The sequence below is a fragment of the Lutra lutra genome, chromosome 6 (assembly GCF_902655055.1).
Source record: "Lutra lutra chromosome 6, mLutLut1.2, whole genome shotgun sequence".
Classification (NCBI taxonomy): domain Eukaryota; kingdom Metazoa; phylum Chordata; class Mammalia; order Carnivora; family Mustelidae; genus Lutra; species Lutra lutra.
The window spans coordinates 63,076,078-63,098,422 of record NC_062283.1 but is presented as its reverse complement, the minus strand read 5'-3'; the positions used below and the strand labels follow the sequence as shown (position 1 = coordinate 63,098,422).

At 35.1% G+C, this 22,345-nt stretch overlaps 1 protein-coding gene across 7 annotated transcripts in view; it reads left to right on the top strand.

The window, feature by feature from the left end:
- The window catches only part of UBR2 (ubiquitin protein ligase E3 component n-recognin 2), a 126,555-nt gene that overhangs the window by 33,912 nt on the left and 70,298 nt on the right, over nt 1-22,345 (top strand). For all 7 annotated transcript variants that reach the window (XM_047732584.1, XM_047732585.1, XM_047732582.1 and 4 more), the window contains exons 3-7: nt 5,030-5,108; nt 6,941-7,054; nt 15,497-15,627; nt 18,067-18,205; nt 19,081-19,143. In XM_047732584.1, the coding sequence (XP_047588540.1) occupies nt 5,030-5,108; nt 6,941-7,054; nt 15,497-15,627; nt 18,067-18,205; nt 19,081-19,143 (526 nt within the window). The remainder of the gene's footprint in view (nt 1-5,029; nt 5,109-6,940; nt 7,055-15,496; nt 15,628-18,066; nt 18,206-19,080; nt 19,144-22,345) is intronic.

Below are 22,345 nucleotides of genomic sequence, written 5' to 3'. Positions count from 1 at the left end.
CTCTACAAAATAACTAACCAACATTTCTCAAAAGGGTATGCTCACAAAAATCGAGAAGGCTGAGGAACTGTTAGAATTTGGAGGAGACTTAAGGAGCCATGACGTCCAATACAATGTGGGATCTTGTATTGTATCCTGAAAGAGGAAAAGGGACCATAGTGGGAAAACTGATTACTTCTGATTAAGGGCTGTAGTTAATAATATTGTGCCAATATTTATTTCCTTGTATTACTGTTAACATGAGGAAAGATTTGTTTAGGGTATAAAGGAACTCTACTATTTTTGCACCTTTCCTATGAATAAAATTATTTCAAAGAAAAAATAAAAATAAATAGGGTAACATCCAGCTCAATAGGTTAGAACAATTGAGCACACTCAAAGGAGAGAGAAGAGAAATGGTCAGAAAATAAAAGTAAAAAATTGAGATATACTGACTCTTTGGAATTAAGCCAATTTCCTTGCAGGACTGAATAAAAAGAATGCAGATACATAAAATTCGGAAAGAAAAATTGGGAAACACACTTACGCATTCCTTTTGGTGATGTTATGTCTTACAAAGCTAGGTCCTCAGCATTGCTGTGATTGAAAAGCAGATACTTTGTGGAATAGGCAATGAAGGTAACAGTGTCCAACTTGATTCCAAAGTGTTAAAAAATTGTTCAGTGACCAATAGTTACTAAGTTGTTTGAGCCTTATTTGATAAACAAAACAATTGTTTCTTTTAGTCTAGGGGTACCCTGAAAAAAAAACTATGGAGACACTAAAGAGCTTGGCAACGTCTGAAATATAAGAATTATAAACAACTAAATGCTAAAAAAAATTTCAAAATCTTCAAGGAAATGGATAAATTCATAGAAAAATAATAGGCAGCTTGAATGAAAAACATTAGAATGGTAATCAAAAATCTTCCCTCACACAAATTAGGTATGGCTGTATAGGTAAATTCTACCAAATTTCAAAGGAAAATTAATTCCCCTTTTACAGAGGTTACTACAAAAAATGGAAAAAGTGAAAAGTGCCTTAACTCTTTATGAGCCTAATATACTCTTTATGAGCCTAATATAATCTTGTTTTCAATCCCTGATAAATTCAAGAGATTCTAAAGCCATTCTCTTACTAATGTAGCCAAAAGTATCTTAAATAAAATATTAGCTATCTGAATCCAGGAATATACTAAAAGAATAATGTATCATAATCAAATGGAGTTTAGTTAAGGAATCTAAATATTTCATCTTTATAACAATTATAAGTGTAATTCACCATTTTAATAGAGAAGAAAACTTGCTGAGTTGATTCTGGAAAGCATTATATAAATTTCAGCGATTGTTTATGATATAAATTCTTAGCAAACTACTGAATATTTTGGTGTTGGATTTTTAGAAGCTTTTTGTTATGGACATTTTCAAACATTAAAAGTAGAATGAATGAATGGTATGATGAATCTTAAATGTACTTACTGCTCAGCTTCAGCTATTACCAACATATGGCAACTCTTTTTATGCACACACATATACACACACACTTTTTTCTCTTGCCCTGCAAGATTTTTTTTTTTTTTAAAGAGAGAGCAAGCAGAGACACCTGGGTAGCTTAGTCAGTTAAGCATCTGCTTTTGGCTCAGGTCATGATCCCAGGATTCTGGGAGAGAGAGAGAGCAAGAACATTGTGGTAGCGGGATGAGGGGGTGTTGCAGAGAGAGAGAGAATATTAATCAGGCTCCACGGCCTGTGCTGATCCTGATGCAAGGGACTCAATCTTAAGACCCTGAGATCATGACATGAGCCAAAGCCAAGAGTCCGATGCTTGACTGAGCTACCCAGGCACCCCATCTGCCAGATTACTTTAAAGCAAATTCCAGCAGCATGCCTTTTTACTCAGAATATAGCTTTTTTTCTCTACAACCATTAATATCCTAAAAAAATTAACACTAATTCCTTAACATCATCTAATATCTAGGCTGAGTGGAATTGTCCTGATTGACTCACAGGTGGATTCAAAGTCCACACATTGCATTTGGCTGTTATTCCTCATTTTTTCTTTTAATCTGTAATAGTTCTTCTCTCTCTTATTTTTTTTTTCTTTTCTTGTTTTTTCCACTTATATTACTCAGAAACCAGGTCGTTTGTCCTGTGGAATTTTCCACAGTCTGGATTTGTTTATTGTGTCCCCATGGTGTTGCTTAACATGTTTTTTCATTCCTTGTATGTCCTCTAAACAGGTAGTTAGGCATGATTAAATTGTTATTTGGTATTGGGGGTGAATTATAACTTCATAAATATTGATGTGCTTAATTCTTAATGTCAGGAAGCACATGATGCTTGCTTGTTTTTTTTTTGTTGAGATGATCAGTGGGTTTAGGTACATGGCAGATGCAACCATTAAAAAGGTCTTTAACCTTTTTATTTAATGTCACTGATGCTTGTTGTTTAAATCATTATATTATTAGGAGGTAACAAAATATCTAACTTGTCATTTCCTTTATTAGCTTGTCTTTTATAAAAGAATCACAGTCCTTCCTTAATCCTCTCATTAGCTTCAGATATAGTTTAGATAGGAAAGAAAAGGCAAGATACGTGCTTGATTTTTTTTTTTTTCCCCTAGAAGGTCACATTCTTAGTAAACCTACTATGAACATAATACTAATGGAGAACCTTTAGATATGTTTTTCTTTAATATCTAAAGCAAGGCAAGGGTGCCTACTTTTATTGCTGCTGTTTATTATATCATTGGAGGTCCTTGTCAACAGTATAAAGGAAGAAAAATAAAATGCATTAATATTATAAGGAAAGAGATAAAATTGCCATATACAGACTATATATATTCATTTACCTTGGGAGAAAAACACAACAGAATTCAACAAACTGTAAGAACTGCCTTGAGTCTCATCAAGGGTCCTAAAAATCAGCGCTGCTACTTTACATCATCCTTAAGCAACTAGAAAAATATTTTTTTAAAATATGTTTTCACTTAAAACCTAGAGAGTATCTAAATATTAATCTAATCAAGAATGTAAAGGATTCATCTGAAGAAAACTTTTTAACTTCAGTAGAAAACTTAAGAAATAATCATGGACATGATAATTTTCTCTTATAACAGTGTTCTTACTCCTGAAGTTTGTCAATAAATTCTAAGTAACCTCTGTTAGAATTTTAGCTAGATATTTTTGAGAGGTTCTATACACTTATCTTAAGTGATGTGTGGAAGAATAAAGAAGAGTTTTTGAATAGCTACATCAACATTTTTAAAAAAAGAGAAAAAAGGGAACTTCCAGCAGATATTCAGATACACTACAAAGCTACAGTAATATAACGTGGTATGGTGTAGGAATAAATAGACTACTTGCACATATTAGCTGAGATGTAGACCCAAGGAGATGAAGGAACTTAATATATTACAAAGATGACACCACAACTGATAGATAAAAGTTAGATTGTTTAGTAGATGGTCTTGAGAAAAAAAGAGCTCAGTATATATTGAGAAGTTAAACTTTATTCTACATCATATGCAAAGGTATAATGTATTCCACCTAAATGTGGAAGATAAAACCAGAAGGTTAACAGAAGAAAATAAAGAATATTTTTGTGACCTGGGTTTGGGGAAGAACTATTTTTTTTTTTTAAAGAATTAATTTATTTATTTGACAGAGCACAAGCAGTGGGAGCAGGAGAAGGAGATGGAGAAGCAGGCTTCCTGCTGAGCAGGGAGCCTGATGGTGGGGCTCAATCCCAGGACCCTGGGATCATGACCCGAGCCGAAGGCAGCCATTTAACTGACTGACCAGCCAGGTGCCCCAGGAAAGAACTTCTTAAAACCTCAAAATACAAACCAGTTGAAGGTGTATGTATGAATTTAATTGCATCAAAATAGGTACTTCTATTTAACAAAGGACCCATAGGCAAAATTAATATACAGGTAACAAATGAGAGACAATATTTGCAGTGTTTGATATTGCCAAGTGATTATATCCTTTAGATTAGATTGTGCAAATAAAATAAAGCGATCCCAGCAGGAAAATGGGCAAAGACAATTTATAGAAAAGGAAACCCCAAAAGCAATAAGCGTTTGAAGAGTTGATCAAACATATTAACAATCAGGACATGCAAATTAAAACAATAATATACCATTTCAAATATGTTGGCCTTGCACATATTAGAAAACTAGATAAAACCAAATGCATTAAAGATGCAGGGCTATAAAAATCCTTCTACACTGGTAGGGGATATGTAGCCACTCTGGACAGTAGCATGGCATTCAAATTAAGAACTTGACATGTATATGACCCAGCAATTCTGCTCCTGAGTTTATGTGCCAAAGAAAGTCTCAGACACATCTGTAAGAACACATTTATACTGCTTTTATTACAGCATTATATATGGTAGAAAGGCATTGGAGTTAATCCATGTGTCCAGTACAGGGAGAGTAGAGAGTAAAATATTTTGGAAAAATGCCATGGCATATTATGTAGTGATTAGAAGCAGCAAATCAGATGTTCACTTACAAAATGAATGAATTATGTTATAGAAGTGAAAAAGTAACAGAATGAGATATATAATATGATAAGAGTCATATGCATTAAAAATACCTGCACTTAAAAGAACACAGAGTAAGCACGGAGGAATGGTTGCCTATCAGGTTACAGTAACTAGGATAAGGGGAAATGTAAAGATTTTTGTAACTCCCTATCTCATTCCGTGGAAGTATAGGGAGTCTCTTGTTTAAGATATGATCTATAAACGTATCTAACTGGCAGTATGAGGAAAGCAAATGAAACAACTGAAGTGAGATGAAAATGTGATTTACCCAAATCTAGTACAAGATAATACATATCCAGTAGTGTAAGAATCAGGTTCTTAAGCTGACTTCATTGCCCAAAGATCTGACAGATCTTTGGAAATAATACTTCCTTTCTTATAACACCAAGGCAGTTCACTATTCTGGCTTTTCTAGGATGGATTCCAACTGAAATACTATGTTGTGAAATACATTTTTTTAATGACACCCTGATTTTTTTTTTTCTTTAACTTTACAGAGACTGTGCAGTTGATCCAACTTGTGTTTTATGCATGGAGTGCTTTTTGGGAAGTATTCACAGAGACCATCGATATAGGGTTAGTAATGTCCAGATAATAACCATACCCAACTATTAAATTTTATGTTAGATACCTTTTCTGCCTTTTTAAAATTCCAAGATTTAACATTATAATGGAGGAGAGTGGTTTAATAAATGTGTTATTTAAATACTGTTAAACATATGATAGCAGTATAGAAATGAATTATGAATCCAGACTTCTTGAACACATGGTTTAGGAATGACAGCACAGATACCAATTTCTGCATATTGATTTTTAACTTGTCTGTTTTGCTATTTCCTTATGTTTATTATTGTCATAATTCTCTGTTTATGCAGAAGGTTATCAAAAATTAGAGGGTAAAGGTGAGAGGTAAAACCAGGAGGGAGGTTCTGAAGGGAAGGATGTGTGAGAAAAGGAGTAAGGAAAAGTGTCAAGAAATTTAAGAAATATTCTATTGGTCATCTTCTACAGAAGATTGTCATTTCTTAATATTAAAGAGGCATCTTCTGCATAGTGAAAGAGGGCCCAACCCCGGAACATGACACCCACGAATTTTATTATTTTTCTACTGCTATAATGCAACCAGTACTTTTCCAAAAATCATGTATGTTTGCTTTTAAATCGGGGATCTGACCAAAGGCAGATTATTGCTAAGCTTATCCTGGTTGATTCCTCTATTGGATATTGAAGACAAAGCCTTGGGCATTTAAAAGTTAGGGAAGTGTTAGTAGCTAGAACTTTGCACCCTATTCTCAAATCATGGAGAGGGAATATTGCAGTCTTGTTATTAATTCAGGAGCCCTGTTGGCTCAGGACTTTTACTCCTGTTTTTCTTCACTCTACCCGAGTATTGATAATAATGAGCTAAAACATACAAAATTGGACCCCTTGGATCTTTGTATGTTCTCTTTATTTTCCTAAATCGGTAAGAGAATCCCAGTTTCCTTTAAGCTGCTTTACCTATCTTGGGTAACCATAAGAAGCACAGAAGCTACAGGGTTATCATTTTCCAAATGGTTGCCTGCCCATGTTTCTTGGCATATATCCTTGCAGCTCCTGGGAATAACTGTCATTTGTGGGTTTACATTAATTATATTTTGATATATAACACACAGGTAACTTTTGGGGGGCAGAATATAATAGGGCTCATTCTAAAGTTTGCATCAAATACCCACTCCTAAACTCTCACAGTATTTTTTTTAAAAGCAGAATTTCTGATAATTAAATAAAAAGTCTGTCTTGCCAGATTCCTTGAATCATTGCCATATCAGGGAAGTATGAATAATTCTTGAACCCTGCAGGTGGTGAAAACTTTCTCACTGGACAGTCTTACTTGGACATTTCTTTCCTTGTCAAAGAAGACTATTTAGAGGGTATTAGAAAAGAAAAACAAACTATTTCCGTGGTTTTTGTTGGTCACATTATCTAATGCAATTGTAGCACTCTCATGAGACTGTTCCTGGGGGAAAGCAACTGTAGTTACCTTTATTACTGGAATCTGTTATGTTACATTAAGCACTATAACCTGATAGCATTGATACTGACATTTTACCAAACCCAGCAGGAAAACCCTCATGATTTTCTTAATTAAGGAAATCCTATAGGTGGACACATTTTATCTCTTTAAAATATTTGTAGTTTATTAGACATTACAAAGTAGTTTATTTTATTTTGAAATTGCTTAAATTAGTGTAGGCTTATTTAAGCTTTAAAACATTGAGAGTTTTGGCCTTTTATTCAATTTTTCTCCTCCAAAGGAACTAAACACTTTAGCAATGTTATTTCCTTAGCACTTGATATTCTTATTTATAATCTGATAGCCCTCAGGAAACACTTATTGACAAGATACTTTACAATTTTTTTTTAAGATGACAACATCAGGAGGTGGAGGTTTCTGTGACTGTGGTGATACTGAAGCTTGGAAAGAGGGTCCTTACTGTCAAAAACATGAACTTAACACCTCTGAAATTGAGGAAGAAGAGGTAAAAACATTTTCGCTAAGTTGTTTTTAAGGAAATACTGTTTTAACCACGAATTTGAAATACTTTCAGACATAGGAATTAGCTTATGAAATATGGGTAAGCAAAATAGTCCTGTCACTGTAACCAGTGGCCAGATATACTTTGTAAGTTTTTTGCATTTTATGGATGCCATACCATTGCTGGTAGTACTCACTTGAAATTTTGGAAATTTAATTTAATTTGGATTTATTATTTGAGGTTTTGCTTTAAGTCCTCATTTATCATTGAAGGATATTTTTCCCATATATAGAGACTAACTTGGTTGGTTTTTGTATAGTTGTGTTGCAACTAAGATTTTGTAGGCTAGATACCTTTCTTTTCTGTCAGCGTACACAGTAGCCAGTCCTAATCACTAGCTTGCCTATCACAACCATCGGATAAGTGATGGGACCAAGTATAAAGACAGTATACTGCTCAGTACCCATTATAGTCACTCCAGCTGTTAATATGTGCTTTTTTAAGTAATTGATTCTGCATTATTTTTCTCTAAATGATATTTGTAACAATGTAGTAGACTCTTACTAAATAAATACATAAATCTCTGCTATTTCTGACAGTTTGATGTTTGATTCAGGATCTTTATTTCACATATTAATTTTAAATGGCAGAGAGGTACATTTGAAGTACTTATGCAGTGTTAGTAGGTCTGCTATAGATCTGCGACAAGCGAACATTAATAGTGCTTCTGGTACACATACCTTACAGTTCTCAAAATTTGACTAAGATTTTATAGTATGGAAAAGTGTCTCTTAGACTGTGTTCCACTGTGTTCAGGACAGATTAAAATTTGTATGAAGTGATTGAGTGCTATGGAAAACATATTTTGTGTTTCATTTGCTTTGTGTAAGTGTTTTAGGATTTGTGACAGATGCCCAGTGATCAGGATTTCAGAGCTCTCCACTTATATTGAAGGAGCTCTGTTGTTATCTCTTTTATATACTGTATTGGAGTTCCATTTGTAAAAATACAAATAGAAAAGCTGTATTTGACAAAAAGAGCTGTGCTTCTAAAAAAAATTGAAAACCGGTATAAAACTATGGGAGAAAATATTTACAAATTTGTATACAGTAGTCCCACCTTATCCATGGAGGATATGTTCTAAGACCCACCGTTAATGCCTGACATCATGGATGGTATCACAGCCTGCATAGACTGTGTTTTTTCTTATACATACATACCTATGACAAAATTTAATTTATGAATTAAGCACAGTAAGAGACTGATAGTAACATTACAATAAAAGTTATGTGAATGTGCACTCACTCATTTGTTCTTATAATATTGTGCTGTGATGATATGAGATAGTAAAATGCCTACTTTGATGAGATGAAGTAAGGTGAATGCCACAGGCATCGTAAGATAATGTTAGGCTACTGTTGAGCTTCTGAGTGTATATATGAGAAGAAGGACTATCAGCTTCTAGTCTGCAATTGCCCTGGGAGTGCCTGAAGCTGTGGATAAGGGGGAATTTAATGTATCTGACAAGGGTCTAGTATCCAGAATATGTAAGAATTCAACAACAAAACCACAAATAACCCTGTTAAAAATGGGCAAAGGACTTGAATAGGCCTTTCTCCAAAGAAGATATAATACAAATGACCAACAAACACATGAAAACATGTTCAGCATCATTAGTTACTAGGGAAATGCACATTGAAACCACTTCACACCCACTAAGATGGCTATAATCAGAAGAAAGAATGTGTGTGTTGGCGAGGATGTAGAAAAATTAGAGCCCTTGTACATTGCTTAAATGGGATGCAGAATGATTCAGTGCTGTGGAACAATTTGACAATTTTACTGTTCCTCCAAAAATTAAATAGAATTGCCATATGAACCTATAATTTCACTCTTGGGTATATACCCAAAAGAACTGAAAACAAGTATTCAAATAAGTATCACCCATAACATCTATGGGTAGATGGATGGAATTGTGGTACAGTGTAATATTACTCCGAGGTAAAAAGGAATGAAATACTGATACATGGTACAACTTGGATGAACCTGCCAAAACATGCTAAGTGAAAGAAGCCAGGCACAAAATACCACATATTGTATGATTCCATTGATATAAAATATCAGAAAGAGGTAAATCTGTAGACAGAACTCATACTGGTGATTGCCAAGGGAGGGGGAAGGGGAGAATGGGGGGAAACTGCTTAATGGGTAAGGGGTTTTACTTTGAAGTAATAGAAATGTTTTAGAATTCTATAGACGTGGTAGTGGAACAACATTATGAATGTAGCAAATACCACAGAGTAGTTTACTTTAAAATGGTTAAGTTTAGGTACTGTGATTTTTATCTAAATAAATTTGCAAAGAAAAACCTTAGGACTTTTGTTATCTTTCAGTCTTTGTTTTAGAGTAGACTTAAATCACGTTCTAAGAAAATTTGCTTCATTTTACTCTGTTGACCTTATCCTCATACATTAGTAGGGTTGCTATCTAATAGTGCAGACTTGAGTTAATTTCCTGAATTTTAGGAAGATGTTACCAAGATCACCTTCCTGGCTGAAATTATATGGTCCTGCCTGGAGAATTCATACTTCAGCAACTTGGCAGAAAATAAAACCTCCAGACTCTGCCATTTAATTCCTGTTTAAGAATTCAGCTAAGAGAAATGAAGTCCTCAAGGATAAGACTGTAAGAGAAGCTATTTTTAAAATAGCATTATGTTTAGCATTGCTGGTCCCCACTCATTAAATTTATACATATATCTAGGTTTTTTATATTTTGTGCTTGAAAAGGAAGAAAGCTATATAATATTTGCAGTGTACTTTTTTAAAAAAAATCTGTCATAGGATTGTTTTTATTGAATGTAATTTTTGTTATACATTTGGCCTGTATCTTAAGAAAAAGTTGGAAAAAACTTAATACATTTCTATAGGGATAATGCTTAGTTAGCACTTCCACAGGTCTTCTCAACTCATTGCATATGGGATGGGACATTTTTTTATTGTATAGGCCAAGGGTCAGCAAACTGTGGCCCCACAGGCCAGATCTTATCTTCAACCTGTTACTGGCACCACCATAAGCTAAAAATGGTTTTTATATTTTTAAATACTTGGAAAAAATCAATAGGATGGTATCTGTGGCATGTGAAAATGATAGGAAATTCAAATTTTGGTGTCTATAAAACAATTTTATTGCAACACAGCAATGCTTGTGTTTATTGTCCAAAATTGCTTTTCCACTACAATAGGAAAATTGAGTAGCTACAACAAAGACCCTATAGTCTACAAAAACTAAGAGACAGTATCTGACTCTTCACAGAAGAATTTGTGGACCCCATGTGTATGCTGTCAGAAGCATTGTGTTTATTATACCTGCTTCCCCCTCACTAAATGGCAATAGCATCTCCCATCACTGTGACAATAGTAAATGCCAGACCAGGTTTCCAAATGGGCCCTTTGGGCATGGGGGTTGAGTAAGAAGGTTAGAGTGTCCCCTTTGAAAATCTTCATAGGAACTATAAGAAACTTCTCTTAGGTCTCTGCATTAGGAAATGTTACTTTCTCTTTCTGTGGGTCTGGTAACTGATTGTTCCTCTTATTGAAGCTTTTGGGAAATAGAGTCAAATGTTTGGAAACTGCCTGTCTATAGTAGCTGTTTGGAAATTGTATGATATGTCTGTATAATAAATATGTTATCTTGATTTCATTTTCCTACCTTTATTCTGGTTTTGCCCTCTTTGTACATCTTTTTTTTTAAATATTGTACTTTGGATGTATTCTTAAGTTGTTATAAATCCTTTTTGAAGTCAGATTTAATTCAGTAACAAATGCACTGAGAACCACCTCAGTGAAGACTTTCTTTTACCTGAAATTTTCACTTATCAGTGCTGCTCCCATCTCAAACACAGATTTGTGATTATTAGCTAAATATTATGCTAAGTATTGTGTTTATTTCTTTAATTCTCAGAACAGCCCTATAAGATAAATACTGCTGTTATGAATATTTTATAGGTGCAGAAGCTTGAGTTTTAGGAGAGGTTAAAAAATTTGCCCAAAGTGTCTTAATGGTAGTATGGACTCCAGTAATGGAATTCTTTAACAGTATTTTGCACTGATTTTATTTTATTTTATTCTCCAAATTTTTATTTAACATACAGTGTAATATTAGTTTCAGTGTAGATTTTAGTGATTCATCACTTATATACAATACCCGGTGCTTATCAGAGCAAGTGCCCTCTTACCATTACCTACTTAACCCATCCCCCCGCCCACCTCTTCTCCAGTAACCATCAGTTTGTTCTCTGGTTTGCCACTCTTTTCCCCCAATGTTCATTTATTCATTGTTTCATTTCTTAAATTCCACCACATGAGTGAAGTCATATGGTATTTGTCTTTCTTTGACTAACTTATTTCAGTTAGCATAATACTCTCTAGCTCCATCCACATTGTTGCAAATGGCAAGATTTCATTCACTTTTTTCGCTGAGTAATATTACATTGTGTGTGTGTGTGTGTGTGTGTGTATCTCACATCTTCCTTATCCATACATTAGTCAGTGGACATTTGGGCTCCTTCCGTAATTTGTCTGTTGATGATGCTACATTACACTGATTTTATAAATAATTTTCAGCAGTAGAATTGCTTTTTTTTTTTAATAAAATTCTAATTTTAAAATCCCAATAATAAAAGAGAATAAAGAATTTTTTTATTCCAGTGCAATTAGCATACAATGTTATATTAGCTTCAGGTACAAAATATAATGTTTCACCAGTTCTTTACATCACTCACAGCTCATCAGGGTAAGTGTACTCTTAATTCCTTTCAACTGTTTCACCCATCCCCATCAACTTCCCCTCTGGTAAACACCAGTTTGATTCCATATATTAATTTAAGAGTTTGTTTTTTGTTTATCTCTTTTTTCTTTGCTCATTTGTTTTGTTTCTTAAATTCCACATAAGTGAAATCATGTGGTATTTGCCTTTCTCTGACTTATTTCACTTAGCATTATACCTGTAGATCCATACATGTTGTTGCAAATGGCAAGATTTATTCTTTTTTATGGCTGAGTAATATTCCATCGTATATATATATATATATATATATATATGCCACAGCTTCTTTATCCATTTATCAGTGGACACTAAAAGCAGTATTATTAATGAATTTACTTGTTATCAGTTGAAATGTGTATTAATTACTTGCTAGAAAGTCAACTTTGAAATAAGGGAGGTGGTTTCGATAATTATTTAGTTTCTAGTTTATTACTAGTTTCAGTTGGGGAGTATAGGAAAAGTCCTTATTCATAGCTTATTTGCATATGACAACAGTTAAAATTGTTATTGTAATAAAGTGTATGCTTACACTTTAAAAAAATGACACAGGGGTGCCTGGGTGGCTCAGATGTTAAGCATCTGCCTTCGGCTCAGGTCATGATACCAGGGTCCTGGGATAGAGCCCTGTGTCAGGCTCCCTGCTCAGAGGGAAGCCTGCTTCTCCCTCTGCCCCTCCCCCTGCTTGTGTTCCTGCTCTTGTTGTCTGTCTCTCTGTCAAATAAATAAATCTTTTTTAAAAAAGCGTATGGCATAAAAAACTAGTTTTCCATAATTCCCACTGCCTTCTAATGTAAGCAGATATCCTTTTTAGTAATATGCCTTGTGTTCTTCTAGTTTGAAAGAAGAGTAACTCACAGTTGACTCACTGACCAGGGTTTGCATTCTATAAAATAAATGTAATCAAAAACTACAATTATTAGTCATAATTGATAATACAGTATAGGGTGAGATGATCATTTATTTACAAATTCCAACTAACTTATGCTATCATAAGAGCACTTTGAGCAGAAGTCTTCCTTAGCATTTAATGAGAATCTTAAGCAGACTCCACAGTGTGCATGGAGCCCAATGGGGGACTTGATTCATGACCCTGAGATCGAAACCTGAGCTGGAACCAAGAGTCAGACGCTTAACTGACTCTGTCCCCTAGGTGTCACCAGAAATAATTCTTCTTAATGACTGACCATCTTTGAAGACGTTAACTTGTATGCAGAGATGGCAGAAAAATCTAGCCCTGCCCCGAACTGGGTTAATGTAATGGCAAAATTACTAGTTGGTGATCCCCAGTATGTAATATTACACGTCTTAGAGTGTATTTTTACATTCCATTTTAAAATATAGATAATTATATATTTTTAAGCCAGTGTGTAATTTAAACAGGAAACAGCTTTACTAGGCCCTTGGATTTATATAGAACAGTTTGAATACTACTGTCTTGGATTCTCAAGAATTGGCATTTGTTTCTGTTTCAGGACCTGTTTCGTTCTTATAAATTCTGTTTATTGTAATTCTTTCATTCTCTAGATGTCTTGTATTATGGGACATAATTGTGAGAAATGAGTGACTATATAGCAAGGTAATATCACCAAGCAAACTGAGCTTTGATTCTACTTTCTATTTTGGTGTAGAAAGAGGTTCGTATTTTTTTTTTTAAGATTTTATTTATTTATTTGACACAGCAAGAGAGCATAAGCAGGGGGGAACAGTAGAGGGAGAAGCAGGCTCTCCACTTAGCAGACGGCCCAATGCAGGGCCCCATCCCAGGACCCTGGGATCACAACCCGAGCCAAAAGTAGGCGCTCAACCATCTGAGCCACCTAGGCGGCCCTCCTCCCATGTCTTAAGATTTTATTTATTTATTTGTCAAAGCACACACAAGCAGGGAGAGTGGCAGGCAGAAGGAGAAGCAGGCTCCCTTCTGAGAAGGGAGCCTGATCGAAGACTCCATCCCAGGACCCTGAGATCATGACCTGAGCCAAAGGCAAGCACTTAACTGACTGAGACACGCAGGCCTCTGGAGGTTCATATTATTATTAATACCCATTCTTTTATGAATCTCCAGGAGGTACCAGTTCTAGTTCCTTCTTTGTATGGATGGTTTCATTATGTTAGTGACTTCTAGTCTCTGAAAGAAATAGTAAAATAAACTTTGCTAGTAGGATAAAAAAATTTTTCCCCATGGGACATATAAAGCAGACCATTGAGAAGATTTTAGGTAAAAAGTCCTGTAAAACAAAAATCTTCTTACTCTTCTTACTTTTTCTTATGTTCTTCACACTCTATACCCATCTCCTTTAGGAGTCTGTCTTTTTTCTTCCGTTCTTTTTATTCCCCATCTCCATGTGTTTTGTATCAGTTCCACTAGGCTTATCTTTGGTGAGGATGTACAAAAAATCTGTATCCTTTATGTATATTTGCAGTAATGTGTTGATTCCCATTCCATGATGTTGGAGCATACTGATTTTCCCTTTTTCATAAAGATATATTTATTTTAGGGCGCCTGGGTGACTCAGTGGGTTAAGCCGCTGTCTTCGGCTCGGGTCATGATCTCAGGGTCCTGGGATCGAGTCCCACATCGGGCTCTCTGCTCAGCAAGAAGCCTGCTTCCCTCTCTCTCTCTCTCTGCCTGCCTCTCCGTCTACTTGTGATCTCTCTCTGTCAAATAAATAAATAAAAAATCTTAAAAAAAAAAAAGATATATTTATTTTAGAGAGCTTGTGCACAAGAGGGAGTAGGGGCAGAGGGAGAGGAAGAGAGAATCTCTCAAGCAGACTCCCCACTCACCAGGGAGACCGCTGCTGGGCTCAGTATCACAACCCTGAGATCAGGACATGGCCCAAAGTCAAGAGTTGGATGCTGAACTTCCTGAGCCACCCAGGTGCCCCAGAACATACTATTTTATTATTTGAGGAAGGAATATAATACTACTAAGCCATTAAGCTAGGTAACAAGCAAAGCATTAAGATTAAAATTATGTAAAACATTTTGCCTAAAAGGTATGATAAACTTAGTGTATATTTACAGTAATACTTTTTCACATTAACCTAGAATTTTTGTGACTTACTCCCTGTTAAGTATAAGGTGCAAAAGTTCCCCTTCCATACATAACATGACATGCACTGCTGAAACAAAGTAGACAAGGGAGTGATTCTTACAGCATCAAGGGGCGGTTTTCTGACCTTGTTTTCTGACCGTTTAGAGTCGGGCTGAAAATGAGGCTCTCCTTTATACCTATAAACTAAATTATCTGTCCTTAGGTATCATTACTTTGTTTATTCTGGAAATTGGGGATTAGTAGGATATGAAGCTATAAAGATGGGTTGATGTTAGGTTTTAAAGATCCTGGAATGCCATTCTTAAATTTTTAGATTTATTCATCAAGGGCCTTGGGATGCCATTGATTATGTTTAGGTTATCCAGTAATTGGGATCATTATAAACAGAATGGTTCAGGAAGCTTGATTTGGTGGGACGTACAGGATCAACCTGAAGAGAAGCCAAAGCTGGAAGATCAGTCAGCTGTTCACAGTAGTATTTTGAGGGGTGGAGGCAGAACAGGAAAGAGGAGAATTAATATGCATTTAAGATGGTTGCAATTTTTATTTTCTGTTCTTAACAGGATCCTCTTGTGCATTTATCAGAAGATGTGATAGCAAGAACCTACAACATTTTTGCTATTATGTTTAGATATGCAGTGGAGATACTAACCTGGGAAAAAGAAAGTGAATTGCCAGCAGATTTAGAGATAATGTAAGTACAGCCCTTTTATTCTTTGTATTCGTATTTGCTCAAACTGTTTTAAGCATTTTGATTCTAATTCCTCAAATTAATTTTAATATAGCTAAGATTAAACATACTCTCTTCTGGTAATTAGTTTTCAGTAATACTTTATTTCAGAGTTTTTAAATATGTGTGATTCACTTAGTTGGTAGAGATTTCTCCCTGTTCATTGATTAGTTTACTTAAGCCTCGTATTTCAGGCAAAGGCACTTTTCTGTTCTTTGTGTGATAAACCTGATAACTCTCACATTTTTACTGTTTGCATTTTGATTATTGAGGTCGCAAACTTGTGACCAGAGAGTTGGATTCTGCCATAGCTGTATTAAGGCTAGGGGCTTACTTTTCCATGTGATGTGCCTGCCTCAAACAACCTTCCCTTTAACTTTTAATTCTAACCAAGTTTATTGGAGTCCTGTTCATACTTAAGGTTGATTACAAGTTGAAGTGAGGATCTGATGAACATCAGTGGTTTCTTTTTTGCTTTTTCAGTACTGTTCTAGACACTTAGACACTTCAGTGTTTTTTAATAAAGTGAAATGTTAATTATACTTTTTTGGAAATGTTGAAAATAGTGCCTTATGAATCTATCTTCACATGTATCCATATTGCCATAGGAATCTTCACATATATCCACACATACCCATATATGTCGTATGAATATATCTTCACAATATCTTGCAGGTATTGCAGGCTGGTTTCCAGACCACTGCGATAAAGCAAGTCGAATGAATTTTTTTGGTTTCCCAGTACACGTGAAAGTTAGATTTACACCATGCTGTAGTCTAGTAACATTATGTATAAAAAACAAAGTACATAACCTTAACTTAAAAATACTTCATTGCTAAAAGATGCTGACCATCATCTGAGATTTCAGGCAGTTATAATCGAGGGTCCTGCCTCAACGTTGTTGGCTGCTGACTGAGCAGGTAGGGGGTGGCTGTGGCAGTTTCTTAAAATAAGACAACAGTGAAGGTTGCTACATCAATCGACTCTTCCTTTCACTTGAACACTTAGAGACCATTACAGAGTTTCAGTTGTCTCAGAATACAGAGGCCCAGGGAGAGGGAGAGAAACAGGAAACAGCTGGTCAGCGGAGCAGTCAGAACACATACAACATTTATACCTAAGTTTGCAGGATTAAATGGATGTGGCTCCTGGTGCTCCAAAACAATTATGACCGTAACATCAAAGATCACTGATCAGTGATCACAGATCACCATAACAAATATAATAATGGTGAAGATGTTTGAAGTATTGCAAGAATTACCAAGACATGATGCAGAGACATAACATGAGCAAATGCTGTTGGAAAGATGGCACTGAAGAGGCTTGCTCAACACAGCGTTGCCACAAACCTTCAGTTTGTAAAAACAAAACAAAAAAACAAAACCCACAGTATCTTCAAAGCACAGTAAAACAAGATGTACTTCAAGCTGGGAACCGTTGATCAAAGATACAAATTTAGACCCTAGAGAATAGAAGAGTTTTGTTTTTATCTTTTTGTTTCATTGTAGGTTCAAAATCACCAGTATAGAAGGGAAAAGAATGTAACTTGCTTCTCTTATACTGTTTTCCTGACTTTTAGTAGATGGCATTCCATCTTCACAGAAACCTGAATCACCTATACCCATTTAGATTTCAAACCCAGCTGGTTCTTCCTCCATCAAATCATATAACTTCTGTTCTTCTCCATTACTGCTGTCCTACTCCAAATTAATTAATTTCTTCATTGACAACATTGCCTCTCTAGCTGAATTGCTATATCTATTCTTATCCCTCACGATTCATTCTCCACATGGTAGCAAAGTGAACTTCAAGGCAAACCAGACTGTTACTTATTTTTTTTAGGATCTCTAATATAAATCCCAAGTGGGGCTTGAACTCATGACCCCGAGATCAAAAGTCACATGCTCTTCCAACTGAGCCAGCCAGGTGTCCAAGTGGATTGTAAAATATTTAGCAGGATCCCTGGCCCTTAACTGCTAGATGCCAGTGGCACTCCTGCCCCAATCATGACAACAGAAAATGTCTCTAGACATTGCCAAGTGGTCCTCTATGGTAGTTAGTGGAGAAGTGCCTCTAGTTTAGAACCATTGATAGTCAGTTTGATTTTGGGTCTCAGGTTACTTCTCTGGCAGTTCTCTGAAGTCCCAGACCTTTTTTACCCTGTTGCAGTTTTTTGTTCTTCTTGATAAAAGCCAGTTCACTTAGAATTACATGTCAGATACATATCTTCCCCAACAGATAGTGGTGTCATGGAGCATGGGGACCACAGATGACTTTGCTACAGATACATGCCCAGTACCTAGCACATCCCCTGGCACTAGAACCAAGTGTGCTCTTACTTAATCAGCCTGGAGCTAGAGAATATGCAGTTACATAATATATAATTAATGTTTTACCCCACAGAGAGAAGAGGGATACCTACTATTGCATGCTGTTTAATGATGAGGTGCATACTTATGAACAAGTTATTTATACCCTTCAGAAAGCTGTTAACTGTACACAAAAAGAAGCCATTGGCTTTGCAACTACAGTAGATCGAGATGTAAGTAATTTTCATTATATTAATGTCACATAATAGATTTGAACCTTTATTACAGATAAGCTATTCTGGGAAAATTGAATAGTCTAGACTATTTTTGTTTTAAGGATTTTATTTATTTATTTGAGAGAGACAAAGAACACAAGTAGAGAGGAGGAGCAGAGGGAGAGGGGGAAGCAGACTCCCCACTGAGCAGGGAGCCCAGTGTAGGGCTTGATCCCGGGACTCTGGAATCATGACCTGAGACAAAGGCAGATGCTTAACCAACTGAGCCACCCAGATGTTCTCAGGCTATTTCTTTTTTAATTTCATTTGAATATTGGGACAGGTACATACTGGGTATAAATGTAAGCTGTTGTCAGAAAGTTTAGAAGGAAATGTAGATGGAGTTGCCCTCATTCTACCCCGTGATTAGAAATATTCAGTTATGGGGTACCTGGGTGGCTCAATCAGTTAAGCATCTCCCTTCAGCTCAGGTCATGATTCCAGGGTCCCTGCTCAGTGGGGAGTCATCTTCTCCCTCTGCTCTTACCTGCAACTTGTGCTTTTTCTCTCTAACTCACTCTGTCTCTCAAAGAAATAAAATCTTAAAAAAAAAAAAAGAAATATTTAGTTATGAAAACAGATATTATAGCAACCTAGAAGAGTAAATGTTATGTCATTTAAGGAAATATACTTATTAGTGAGTTGAAAATATTAGGATGGTTTTGAAGGAAGATAATTTACTTTTCATCATTGAATAGAATGAATGTTGTAAATATTAAAATTGACTGGAGTTGTTATATGCTCAAATATGTTTATTTGTTTACTGGATGAAAAGTTATTAATACTGAATATAATATTTTTACATGTTAATTTAAAATATCTTCATTTACCAGGGTCGTAGGTCTGTTCGATATGGAGATTTCCAGTATTGTGAACAAGCAAAATCAGTGATTGTTGTAAGTAATTTAAAAACATGCCTACACTGTTATTATTTTTTTTATTAGTTTAAAACTCATTCCACGTTTTGACATTTATGAACACATATTTCTGCCTTCATGAATATAAAGCCAACATCAGCCAAAAGTCATGTTTAATGATACGTTTCTTGAGCATTGCATTATTGCTCTATTTTTTTAAGGTGTGTAAGATTAATATTGAAAATGAACATTTACATGAGATACAGATTTTCTGCCTTCCTATTTCTCTATCAGAAACATCTTAGAAAGTGTTTCATTTTTGTTTTTGATAGCATGTCACATTACTTTTTAAGACTTTAACTGACTTAGCACCAAGATCAGAATTCAAGGGAGGTTGTTTCTTTGTAACTTATACCAAGGTATGCTGCATATAATAATGGCACTTAATGTATTATTTCTCTAAAAGAAAACTATTCCCCATATTTATATTTATTTTAAAAAATAAGAATTATTTTAAACTCTTCCATGTAAATGAATTTTATGTAAATGTCCTTTTTGTTAAGTATTTTAAATATGCAGATAAAAATAGAGATAACATAGCAAATGCCTGTATGCCCACATTATACAGCATTTTCCTCATACTTTTTTTATGTAAATAAAATAGTGTAGAGGACCCTGTGTTATCCTTTCTTTATCCTATTCCCTTTTCTCCTACCCTAGAGATAGATAACGACTTTTATTAATTCGTTTGTTCATTCTTGTGCGTACCTTTATGCTTCCATTTATTAAATCTGTTAACATTATATGTATTGATTTGGAGGCCTTTAAACATTAATTCATAATGTTTCATAACAAGATTCATACTGGATGTATTATACTGCAGCTTTCTATTTCAGTGTTGATACTAGGTTTGTGTGTGTTGATGCATGTACCTGTGAAGTATGCCATTGATAACTTTACCATAATTTTGCCATTCTCCTACTGATGGACAATTAGGATAATCCTTTTTTTTTCTTTTTTTGCTATGACTAAAAATCCTGCTATGGACATTGTTTTGTCTCCTTGTTGCATAGATGTAAAAGTTTCTCTAGGGTATATACCAAGAAATAGGATTTCAGAGCATTTTCATCTTTACTAGATTTTGCTAAGTTAGTCTTCAAAATGGTGGCACTAATATGCATGCCTGTCAGAGGTGTATAGAGAGTTCCCATTTCTCCACAACTTTGTCAAAACTGTATATTGTCAGATTTTTAAATTTTTGCCAATTTCATGTGTGTGGATGGCATCTCATCAATTAAATTTGCATTGTCTTAATTATGAGTATCTTCATATTTTCTTTAAGATTTTATTTATTTATTTTATTTGGTGGAGAGAGAGAGAGCACAAGTAGGCAGAGCAGTAGGGAGAGGGAGAAGCAGGTTGCCCATTGAGCAGAGGGCCTTTTGTAGTGCTGCATCCCAGGACCGTAGGATCATGACCTGAGCTGAAAGCAGACACTTTAACTGACACTGACTGAGCCACCAAGGCACCCCATCTTATTTCATATTTATTTATGTTTTCTGTGAATTTCCTATTCATATCCTTTACCCATTTGGGGGGGTTGTCTTTTTCTTACTGTTCTGTTAGGGGTTCTTTATGTAACCCAAATTGTGGTCTTTTGTTAAAAATATCTTTTCCCACGGACTGGAAGAGATTATGCTGAGTGAAATAAGTCAAGCAGAGAGAGTCAATTATCATATGGTTTCACTTATTTGTGGAGCATAACAAATGGCATGGAGGACAAGGGGAGATGGAGAGGAGAAGGGAGTTGAGGGAAATTGGAAGGGGAGGTGAACCATGAGAGACTATGGACTCTGAAAAACGATCTGAGAATTTTGAAGGGGTGGGGGGTGGGAGGTTGGGGGCACCAGGTGGTGGGTATTGTAGAGGGCACGGATTGCATGGAGCACTGGGTGTGGTGCAAAAATAATGAATACTGTTATGCTGAAAAAAAAAAAATAAAAAAATTAAATTAAAAAAAAAAATATCTTTTCCCACGATGTGACTTAATTTACATTTGTCTCTGGTGCCTTTCATCGAGCAAAAACTTTAAATTTTACTGTAGCAAAATACATCTTTTTCTTTATGATTCGTACATTTGATGTCTTATTTTAAAAATTCTTAATATCTAGACATAATAATGCATGAGAAACTATATCATGGTTGGGTAGAAGAATATTTCCATTTTTAGGAAATGCAGATTGAATATTAAGGGATAAGGAGGGATGATGCATATAACACACCCTCAGTAGTTCTTGGGTTTTTTTTTTCTTTTTTTTTAAATTTAAGTTCATGTATGTATATCTGTGTGGAGAGAGGAAAAATAAGGTGGAAATGATAAAGCAATTGGATCAAAGTTATAGTAGATGAATCTGAGTAAAGCAAAGAGGTATATTTTTTTCTTATATTGGTTACTTTATAACTTCTTATGCGTAGTACTATCATTTCAATTTTTCCTTTTTAAGAAAATTAATATTTGTAATCTCTGGTGGCATTTATGTAGATACATTCAGATGAGATCGGGCACGTTCAGGGTGGTATGGCCGTAGACTGTAGATACATTCATAATACAGAAAAGAATGTCCAGAAATAGATACTAGCTAGATGTAACTATAGGAAGATTCTAAGGGAGGAGGAGAGCTTCTTAACCTATACTAGAACCCCAGGAGTTAATAAAGAAATGTATTTTTTGGCTACGTAAAAAATTAGCATAAGAAGATATTCCATAAACAAAGTCAAGAGACAAACAGTAGATTTAGGCAAAATTATTACTAACATAGAAGATAGACATTTAATGTTTATGATAAACAGAATACTCATAGATTATCAAGTAGGGAACAAATAACAAAATAGAAAAATGGACAGGATATGGAAAGGCAATTACAGCAGAGAAAAAAATCTAGGCAGTCAGTATACATGAAGAGACTCACTCATTGGTAATCAGTAAAATGATGGGGAGATTTCATATTCATCAGGTTGGAGAGGTTAGAGTGGTAAAATACCTTACTGGCAGAGATGCAGAGAATTTGAAAGCTGGTGTAAAATAAATTGCTACAGCATTTGGGGAAATAATTTAGTAGCATCTATTACTAAAGTTTTATCTTTCCTAAGAATTTATCTCATAGAAATGTAAGCACTAGCAAGTGTGTATACAAAGATGTTCAGTGCTGCTTTTTTTGCAGTCGCAGGAGACTGAAAACAA